Source organism: Musca vetustissima, unplaced genomic scaffold, assembly GCF_032173495.1.
Source record: "Musca vetustissima isolate MV318-11 ecotype Yass unplaced genomic scaffold, APGP_CSIRO_Mvet_v1 utg2253, whole genome shotgun sequence".
NCBI classification, from domain to species: Eukaryota; Metazoa; Arthropoda; class Insecta; order Diptera; family Muscidae; genus Musca; species Musca vetustissima.
The window spans coordinates 353,594-364,247 of record NW_026888442.1 but is presented as its reverse complement, the minus strand read 5'-3'; the positions used below and the strand labels follow the sequence as shown (position 1 = coordinate 364,247).

The 10,654-nt window shown below is 35.3% G+C and overlaps 2 protein-coding genes across 2 annotated transcripts; one reads left to right on the top strand and one right to left on the bottom strand.

Moving 5' to 3' along the window:
• Positions 1-4,623: 4,623 nt before the first annotated feature.
• Positions 4,624-5,688, bottom strand: LOC133336285 (SAP30-binding protein). The gene is made up of 3 exons (XM_061544568.1): positions 5,584-5,688; positions 4,815-5,521; positions 4,624-4,753 (listed from the first exon to the last, which is right to left on the bottom strand). Exons 1-3 carry the CDS (start codon positions 5,686-5,688, stop codon positions 4,624-4,626), a joined length of 942 nt encoding a protein of 313 aa, XP_061400552.1.
• A 326-nt stretch (positions 5,689-6,014) lies between these two features.
• On the top strand, positions 6,015-8,050 carry LOC133336273 (conserved oligomeric Golgi complex subunit 6). The gene is made up of 3 exons (XM_061544555.1): positions 6,015-6,142; positions 6,201-6,832; positions 6,886-8,050. Exons 1-3 carry the CDS (start codon positions 6,047-6,049, stop codon positions 8,042-8,044), a joined length of 1,887 nt encoding a protein of 628 aa, XP_061400539.1. The 5' UTR covers positions 6,015-6,046; the 3' UTR covers positions 8,045-8,050.
• The last annotated feature ends 2,604 nt before the right edge of the window (positions 8,051-10,654 follow it).

The window sequence follows — 10,654 nt, the reverse complement described above, 5'->3', positions numbered from 1 at the left end:
ACTATTTATGACTTAAAAATGCAGAGATATAGGAAAAATTAACAAGTCTTTTATTTCGCCCGTAATTAACTTTTTATACGCATGAGGTCACAAAAAAGTATATAAGGGAGCAGGATCATTATATCGAGGCTATACACAGAGATCGGCTGATATTTATTGTCACACAATTCGAACTAAAAATATCAAATTGTAGAAAAATCTGTTGGAAAACGTATCTGAAATCCTCAGAATGCTGTGGAGGCACCATTATATAGGTGGATAAAGGAAAATGTGGATCGATAGTTATCATTTTTATTAGACAAAAGTTGCCAAACAATAAAAACCAAACTATAAAATTTAGAGACAATTCGTTATAAAAATGTCCTTACACATTTTAAATATGTGAAGGCTCCCCAAACCTTGCGCTAATATTGATAATTTTTTGTAGAAGTACTTGCCAAGCAATGAGAACCTAAAGCCAAATTGGTTGAAAAAATACCGAAATTTGGGAGGTATTGTTGAATGGTAGACTATCGCAGATAGCATTTAAAGTCCCGACTAGGTCGTCCCTCCCAGAACTACATTCCTGTCAGCCAGATACGGATTTTCATCAGTCCTTCGAATCGCTTGAGCTCGACGACATGTGTCTTGTGACTTCACCAACGATTGTCGCCGGTACTGGTTTATAAACTCCCTGCACCGTAACTTTATTCCTTTTGTCCTGTTTACCCATCGTAGTTAATTAATTTATGGGCACTATTTCCACTATATTCCATTTCTGTCCAAGGACGTTGATCGTTTCATATAGGATGAAGTTCGATGGACCTCTTAAAGACCTAGAATGAACATTTTTTCTGCTTTCCAGTACCGATCTATTTTCGGTATTTAGATTTTAGCCACATTTTTCTTTTGAAATGCCTATAATTTGGCAATTCGTATTCTTCAGGAAAACTGCAACCTGGTCATTTGATTTGTCAGTACACATGCTGGGCTTCAGTTAGGTGGGTGGGATCGAGCCATAAATTTGTGCTCACTTAGAACCGATCCTTCCTCGTTCCGCATAGTTCCTTCATTAACAGGGCCCTATTGCTGCCAGCCTGCGATTTCAAGACCTTGTTCCTACTTCTCAAATTATCGGAAATAGTAGTGGCTTGCGCGGACGAAAGATCTGTGGATCTGGTGGCGGATATTTTCATATCCTTAGATAAAAGAAACTCGCAAGATTTTAGCTGGAATAAAATTAGGACCTTAAGAGATTACTATGGCAAATATTCAAAACTATCCCCGACCGCCCCTAACTACACTTGTTCTCAAAATAACACGTCTCATTGCAAAATTCGATACAAACCCCAGCTCATGTTTATGATTCATTTGGTTTCTATTCTTTAATTTGCAGTTTTAAAGCTAAAATCTATGAAACTCCTCTAAGTCACACGCTCAGCTGATTTCTTGCAGTGTGCAATGGGTAAACAATCAGAAAAGGAGGCAAACAAAAATTCCAATAAGAACTCCTAGGCATCCAAAAACAATTACGATAATAAACTAAATAAATCAGCTGTTAGATTTCTCTGAAAAAAATCAAATTACCTATGGCCTTTCATCATTAATTGTTGGTGTAATTTCACACACACCAACAAACTCAAGTGAGAGAATTGCGAAAAAGCCACACAGAAAAAACGGAACGCAACAGTTCATGCTATGCTTTTAACAACTGAAATAAACATAGCTATCGGTATTTTGCCCTTTCCATGCCATTTGTGTGTTATTTTTTTTTATTATTTAACCACCGGCTACTCTGGAGATGTTTATTTGTTTGGGTGTTGTTGCCTTAGCATCCAAACAGATTTGTTTACGTTTTGCTTTAATTTTTATCTTGAAATTATTATTGTTCACGTTCCACCTCCTCCTTCTTCTTCTAGGTACTTTTTTATTTTTCATTTTGTGTACGGTGTTCAGTTATTAGAATCAATGAAAACCGCATCAGATCTCTGTCATAAATTATTCATTCAACGGAAATTTTGCAATTCTCCTCTGTGGCCGCCACAATGTGTACGAACAATGTTGTTGTAGTTGTTGGCGAAAAAAAAATAAAACAAATCAGAATTTTAAATTGAAAATAATTACACTGGATTTGGTTTTGGGTGGTGGCTGGCTGGCTGATTGGCTCTATCTCTCTGTTGTCTGCTGCTGCTAACGGCAATCATCATCAGCCACTCTACACATTCCAATACACAATATTACAAACAAGCCAACAACAACCAAAAATGATTACAACAAATATGTTTCTTTACTTCTTGAGAATCAATTTGCTGTTGTTGTTGCTGTTACATTGCACACTTTTGTGTAATTATAATTTTACAAAATGCCAACACAAAAGAAGAGATAAAAAACAGCAAGGCAAGAATGCAATTTGTTTGTTTGTATGGCGGTTGGTTGTTGTTGAAATGTCATTGGCAAACACAGCAAAGCAAAGCAGTTGCTTATTTACATAAAACTGACAGGGTGGCAACACTGTTGCTTTGAGATGCTTGGTTGATGTTTTTTTTCTTGTGTTATTTTTTGTTTAGTTTTTAGATGGACAAATGGATGGGATGGATAATGAACTTTAAGTGATGGGGAACTGAGACACACACACGCTCAATACATGGCAATAAAAACACCAGCACTTATTCTCAATTTGATTGTTGTTTTTGTAATTATCCAATTCATCAATTGCACTTAAACGAGATTATTTCACTTATCCATTGCCATATTCTTTTTTTTTGTCACAGTCTTTTACAACAAAACTAAAGGAATTTTGTTTTTGTTAACTTATGTGAGTTATAAAGTGAGGTGCAGGAAAAGAACTTTCATTGCCTATTCTTCTTCCTCTGTTTTGCTTTGAGATTTTACTTATTTTTTTGCCATAATTCTTTCGCATTTGTTTTATCTTTTCTTTTCCACCATTATCATATATCAATTGTTGCTTTTTTCTCATACATTTTGTTTTTTGCATGCACACTCATACAATTACGCGCGCTCTTAACAACACACTCACACGTAAACAACACAATATAAAAAGAACTAAAGAAGAAGCAGAGAAAATACCAATCCCCAATCCAACAACCTTTTGGAAAGATTTTCACGTCCAATTCGAAGAACGAAAATGTAAAACGCCGTGGCCACGTAGCCGCTATTTAATCCGCACTTATTTAATTCGTTGACTAATTTGGAAATTTCGTATGGTTTTCCATTAATTACAAAGGTTCTACTTCATATTACTTTAGGGTTTTCTTTTCAAAAAACGAAACAAAATTCACACACGCGAAAAAGAATGACCGACCAAAAACTCGTCGTTCGTTGTTTGGACCAGAGAGTACAGAGTTGTTGACTGGTTGAAAGTGTGTGGAGTGTTGACGGCGTTGGTGTTGTTTCTGTTTTATTATTGGCAAATGGGCGGCGTTACGATCATTTTTTGCAAACTTGGAGATACAATAAGGATGCTGTAGACTTGAAGATTAATTGATAAAAGGCAAAAATATTTATTGTACAAAAATTTTGATTAGTTTGAAAAATCGTCGAAGAAAATCTAAAAAATGGATACGTTTCCAATTTCATTTAAATAAAAATCATAAATTACCAATGATAATTAATATCAAGGTGTATTTAATAAGGTGTAAGTGGCAATCATATGCTTTTAAACTTTTTTCTTTATTGTTTGTAAAGTAAATGTGTTGTTTTTGTAAAATCTTTGTTGTTGTATCTGATGCATATTAATATAATAAGGTCCTCAACGAAATTCTATTAAAAAAATCCTGCAAAAAATTAAAAATTTTGGAACAACTGATCCTCGAAAGAAATCTGAAAATAGTCAACATTAGTTTTTGATCTGATTATTGAAGCATGACCTCAAAAACCAAATTCAATTTGTCAGCAGATCCTCCAAAAAATCTCAACTGATCCTCGAAAAAAATATTTAAAAAACACAGCACATACAATCTGTATTCACATCAATTTTTCAGCTGATCCTCGAAAAAAAGTCAGAAAAACATAAATTTGTGGGCTGATCCTTAAAAAAACACTTCAATCTATCTGCTTATTCTCGAAAAAAAAACCTAAAAAAAATCCACATTGTTGCTCTGGTCGGGTGTTGTCATCAGGAACGTACCTACAATGCCTTAACACCTCGGCACTTCAAAATAAATGTTCATGATCTAGAGAGAGATAGTGCTCTAGATAGGTTTGAAGGCATCGCCAAGGCAGTAGAGCAATACCGTATAAATGCTTTACTCTGAGATTATCCCATATCAGCAGTGGTACCCAACACATGCCATACGGATCGTTACACCTATTAATTTCCCAGATTATGCTGCTCATCTGTCGCAGCAGCTTATACGGAGAAACAAGACAATGAATAATAATTTACCTATATTGTATTTCCCAAAAAAAAAAACTTAAAAAAATCCATACTCTCAACCCTCTTTGCTTCGAAATTCCTTGATCTCCTCATCTATGTAGTTCAATTTCCAATGAAAATCTATGGTTCCTAATAAATATATAAACAAAATTCTAGATTTATGAAATATTAGCTGATTACAGACATTTTTATTATATTGAACTAACTTAGAGACTACAAAGAACTTAAAATACTAAAAAAGAAATGCCCTAAGCTGTGGGTTTTTTAGGCAGCGAACCAAATGCAGATATTACTGTGCCTTTTGTACCTGTTACAGTTGTAGTTAGAGGTGGCACAGTAGGTTTATTAACTGTGGCAGGTTGATCCCATTTGGATTTTCTAAAAAAAACGAAAACAAGATATTACAAAATATTATTAAATAAATATCATCTATACCCACCTCTTTTTGGCCTCTTCTTCCACCTTGCGAGCCAATGCCGAAACCTGTTCAATTTTACCCGAATCTTTCTTTTCCTTTTGCCGCTTTAACATTTCATTCTTTTGCACCAAAGCCAATTCCTCATAATAACTTTCTGGACCCCATTGGAGGGGATCATAAATCTCCGGAGGATAATTGGTCCCAAATTCATTAATGTCACAAAATTGAATAAGCTTCTCGTAGATACTAGGATTACGAAATTCTTTACGCTGTTGTATAATACGATTCATATCCATGTTGTTACTTTCCATTTTCTCGTAGAGTTGATTGATTTTCTCCGATAACTCGGGAAGGGGTTTTCCTTTTGGCTCAGGTGGCAATGTAAAGCCATAATGAGCAAAGCGGGCATATTTATCTTTCACTTTGCTTTGTTTTTCCAGCGAATCATCATCGATTTCTATGGGAGTGCCACCATTACGTTGTGGCGTCTGTCCATCTTCAATTTTAATGACATTTTCATTTTCGGACTCTTCACTGGATAGGGTTTCATGACTGTCATCATCGTCGTCGTTATTGCGATCTTCGTCAGAGATGATGGTATCATCTTGATAGCTGACCAAACGTTTAACATCTTTGGATTTTTTCTTCTTTTTTGGTGGTGATGCAGCAGCTGCCTTGCGTTTTTCCGGAGTCTGTTGTGGTGTGTGTTTCGGTGGCGGAATAATAACCTGGAAAGAAATGCCCGTGGATTGTAAGTAAACGTTTAAATGCATGGTTGTTGTGTACTTACAATGGATGTCTGTGAATTTTGAGAATCTGGTGATTGCTCTTGGTCTTCCTCGTTTTCCGAGTCGGTATATTGAGCGGTCAAGCTGGCCAAGGCAGAGTTACTCATTTTAATTTACTTTTTTATTAAAAATTGTTTCTTTTTGTCTAGTTCAGGACTTAAAAACGTTCCTCAAACGTACGAATAGGGGGGTAGAGTAGAGAATGGCTGATAACAATCAACTCGAAGCAAATAACGATAGGCTGTTTACGAATGAGTGTGATGTGAAATTGAACAGCTGATGAATTTTGTGAACTCATTTTACAGTGGGTAACGTGGCGTGTAATCACTTTACAGCGAATGGCGTTAGTGAACGCTAGTTCACTGTACTTTTTGGTGAATGAATCAAATTGAACTATTTGTTCAGAGGCAATACGAATCATATCATCCTTCCTTTTCCTTGAATTATTGAAGGGAATTAAGGAAAATGACACCGGTAGCGACATCCGGAGTTGAAGTAGAAGAAGATCGGATCCAGAAAAGGGTCAATAAAATATTGGAAACTCGCTTGGATGCTGAGAAAGTTCGTATTATTTCTTGACATTTTTGGAACTATTTTTATCTCTCTATTGTATTTACAGGACACTTTGGAAGCTCTGCAGGATTTGTCGAACTTCTTTACGGAAAACACACTACAAAACCGACGTAACTTACGTTCACGCATCGAAAAACGTTCGGTGTTTATTAACGATGAATTTTTGAAGGCATTTCGTGAAGTCAAGACCAGTCTTGATTTAGTGATTACCGACTTAGATACGTTGGCGGATTCAGTACAGGCAATGAAAAATGATTTGGAATCATCGAAAGCTTTAACCCATGATTTGATCAAGCAAACTAACTCACTGCAAGAGGAACGTGATCGTCTCCAGGTACATAAACAAATTGCAGAAGCATTCCTGGGACGTTTCCAATTAAGTGTACCCGAACATCAAATGCTATATGGCACCTCAAAAGATACACCCATTGTACCGGAATTTTTTGATGTTTTGGATCGTGTACAGTCGATACATTCCGAATGTCGTGTTCTAATGCAATGCGGCTACCAAACTGCGGCGTCAGATATTATGGAAGAGATGACGTTGCATCAGGAGGGTGCGTTGGAACGTCTCTATAGATGGACACAAAATCATTGCAGGAATTTGGAAAATAATGAAATTGGTCAATTGGTTTGTCGCGCCATGGGTAGACTACAAGATCGTCCAGTTTTGTTTAAGTAAGTAAAAGGGAATGAATAGCCAACAACAATATTCAAAATTTTCTTCCTAGATATGTCATTGATGAATATGCCATTGCCCGCAGAGCAGTGTTGGTGCGCCTTTTCATTGAAGCCTTAACAGAGGGTGGCCCTGGTGGCAATCCCAAACCCATTGAAATGCATGCCCACGATCCAAAACGTTACATTGGTGATATGTTTGCTTGGTTGCATCAATCCATTCCCACAGAGAAGGATAATCTAAATTTACTTCTCAAGGAATGTGATAAAAATGATATATCGGAACAAAAACGTAATGCTTTGGCATATATAGTTGAGGGTGTATGCCATCCCTTGAAGGTGCGAGTGGATACAATTTTAACTTCCGAAAAAGATCCCATTGTTTTATTCGCAATTTCAAACTTACTACGATTCTATCAACAAATTATGCGACAAGTGGTCCAAGGAGGATCTTTGGAACAATGCCTAACTGATTTACAAAAATCAAGTGAAGAAATATATTTGAACGCCTTGGCAGCCCAAGTAAAACATATTTTGCAAAAACCTGCAGGATCAGCTGCGGAGCCACCACAAAGAGATTTGGTGCCACCCGCCAGTTTGGGACGTTTATTAAATCTTCTGAAAGAGATACTTTCAGTGGCCACAATGGTTGATGGTCGTCAATCGGATATTACCAAAATTGTCTCTTGCATCATAGACCCATTGCTACAATCTGTACAGGAGTCTGCATCACATTTACCCACAATTGATATGTCGGTATATTTACTAAATTGTATTTACCACATGCAAAACTCTTTGGCCGTCTATGAATATATGGATGAGCGTGTAGAACGTCTGCAGGCTCAATCGGAAGCCCAAATTGACACACTCACGTCAGAACAAGCTTCATCCCTAGTGGCAAATTTACAATTGGGTCCCATCTACACCATTCTCCAAACGAATCAATCGAAGATTGAATCAAATCTTTTAAAGATTTTCATGAATAAAATGGATGCATTTTTACAAATGCCTGAAGTTTTGCTTCTGCCACAAATCCAATTGATTATGTCAAGTTCCCATCGTAATGCGGTGCAAAAGAGATCATTCAATGTCATTGTGGCAATTTATAAGCAAATCTATGAACGTGTTCACGACCCGGCAAATGGTTTTGAACATCCTGAAGCTATATTTTCAAAGACCCCCGAGCAAGTCTCTAAAATATTGGCCCTCTAAATAAGGTATTTACTTTTATACATATTTAATCTATATTTTATTCTATTAGAATATTGATATATTAATTCCATAATTAGTATAAATATTGAAATGAAGAAGCGCGCTGTATTACAAGAAGCATTAAATTTTGACGTATTTGCATTTAAAGTTACACAAAACGACAACAAGTAAATTCTGAAGGAAAATACAAGTCATATATGAAAAACACCACATATTCGGTTTATTAAAGACTCTGCTTTGAGTATGGAGACTACCGTAATTGTGTCACCACAAAAATAGACTTTGGAGACCCAAAAGCAACAAAAATACAAGACACGGATTTTTCAAAAATGATTTTTTAAAATTATTTTGAAGGGTCTATACATGGCGTGGATTTTTTAAACGTTATTAAATTTATACTGGTGTAAATTTTTAGCGATTTCAAGAGGTGTGGATTTTTTTATTGTTTTTAGCGATCGGCTCTAGCTCTTTTCATCTAATATCGCGAAAGTATTAATAACACAAACTGCTTCCTTTTTGCCTCCGCATCTAATCCGTTGCATATATTCGACTATAGATCACAAATTTTACAAAGTATGCACGAGAAATTATCTATTGTTGTAATTCTATATTTTATTAATAACTATACAAATGAGACAAGAATTTACACTCACAGTATCCACCTCCTTCTTCCCTACAATAAAAAATAATAACAAATACAACAGCTTGGAAGCGCGCGGCAACAACTCATTGACAAAAAAATATAACGAAAGAAAAGCAAGCAGCACATGAAATATACATGACAGACATATCTACATATTATGGGGAGACCCAGCGATCAACCGACCGACCGGCCTGTTGCTATTGCTTTAGCCCAATGTAGTAGTTGACTTTTATTCAAATATACAACAAAATGTATATCGGAGCGGAGAACAAACGAAATTTGTGGTTTATTCGGATATTGTTTTAGAAGAGAACTCAAAAACAATTTTGTGTTTCTTTTTTTTCTTTCTTTGTGATAAGACTTAAGACGAGGGTAAACAATGCGGTTGCTATTTAGTTTTGCCGATGGGCTTTTAGTAGTCTTCCAGTAATGCTACTGGTGTAGTTAGTCAGTTAGAGCATGTGTTAATAGTAATGGAGATGGAGGAGTTTGTGACGATGCAGTCGAAAATTCTACGAAAAAATATTTTGTGAATGAATTAATATAACAACAAAAACCAAAATTTCCTCTGAAATACAAAGAAATACACATAATGACGCCAAAACCAAACAAAAAATAATGACATTGCAAAGAAAATAAAAAAAGAAAAGACTTCCCTCAGAAATCGCGTTTCTTCAGATGTTTTTTCGTGCATTCATTCATTCATCACAAAGATGACACCTTGCAGCAAATTTATCAATTGAAATACAATTAGTATATATGACAAATATTTGAATTAATCTCTTCTTTTTATAACAACTGTAAAAAAATCCAAGCGACAAAGACAAATAAGTAAACAAAAAATAAATCAATTTTGAAAAGAAAATAAAAAATTAAAAATAGCAACAGACAAATTCTTCGGATTACATGTGAAAATAGCAACTCTAACAACCTATTCCAACCATTCCGTTCATTTATCAAATGAAGATTTAAAATAACTAAGCCGTAAAGTAAACAAACCATATTCTTGTTGACTTTCTTTCAAACAAAAATAAAAATTTATAATTGATACATTACGGTAAGTGTTTACTTTTTTATAAAATCGCTTTGTTGGTATCACCACAGAAACCCAAAACAAAAACGGCTTAATTTCAAATCATTATACAATGCAAATAAATGCGGCATTTCAGTTTTGAAAAAAAATTATTTCGTTTGTTGGTACCCCTTGAATGACTCGAAAAAATCGTATGCATATGTGTATGGGTGAAAGTTCAAGTTTTTTGTTTTTATGAAGAATAGAATATATTTGAATAATGTTGTTCTGATACACTGAAATTCGTACATTGTAGTTTGGAATGTATTCTGACTTCGAGAGGAGTGATTTTTATACCCTTCACCACATTGTGGTGCAGGGTATTATGTCTTTGTGCATATGTTTGTAACAGGCAAAAGGAAACGAGATAGATACATGGTTCCTTTTTAAAATGCATAGAATCGCTTTTTAAGTCGATTTATGCATTTCCGTCTGTCTGTCCATGTTAAATTGTAAACAAAGTACAGGTCTCATTTATGATTCGAATTGGTTGAAATTTGGCATAGGTCACTTATTTGGCCCAAGGACGAACCCTATTGAAATTGGGAAAAATCGGTTCAGATTTAGATATAGCTCCCATATATATTTTCGTCCGATTTAATGTAAATGGTGTACCAAAGTCCCTATATATCTTTCGATTTGCACGAAATTTGGTATAGTGCACTGGATTAGGTCTAGAATGATGTGTGTTAAGTTTCCTGAAAATCGGTTCAGATTTAGATATAGCTTCCATATATGTTTTAGCCCGATTTTAGGTAAATGGGCACCAAAGTCCCTGAAAATCATTCAATTTGGACGAATTTTGGCACAGCGTACTGAATTAAGTCTAGAATGATGTGTGCAAAATTTCGTGAAAATAGTCCTATTTTCAGTAAAGTCCATAGCTAGGCCGATT

Coding starts and splice junctions, on each gene's coding strand:
- LOC133336273 (XM_061544555.1), top strand. CDS start 6,047: ATGACACCGGTAGCGACATCCGGAGTTGAAGTAGAAGAAGATCGGATC. Junction 6,143..6,200: donor CTCGCTTGGATGCTGAGAAA/GTTCGTATTATT, acceptor TTGTATTTACAG/GACACTTTGGAAGCTCTGCA. Junction 6,833..6,885: donor GATCGTCCAGTTTTGTTTAA/GTAAGTAAAAGG, acceptor TTTTCTTCCTAG/ATATGTCATTGATGAATATG.
- LOC133336285 (XM_061544568.1), bottom strand. CDS start 5,688: ATGAGTAACTCTGCCTTGGCCAGCTTGACCGCTCAATATACCGACTCG. Junction 5,522..5,583: donor AAAATTCACAGACATCCATT/GTAAGTACACAA, acceptor ATTTCTTTCCAG/GTTATTATTCCGCCACCGAA. Junction 4,754..4,814: donor GAAGAAGAGGCCAAAAAGAG/GTGGGTATAGAT, acceptor CGTTTTTTTTAG/AAAATCCAAATGGGATCAAC.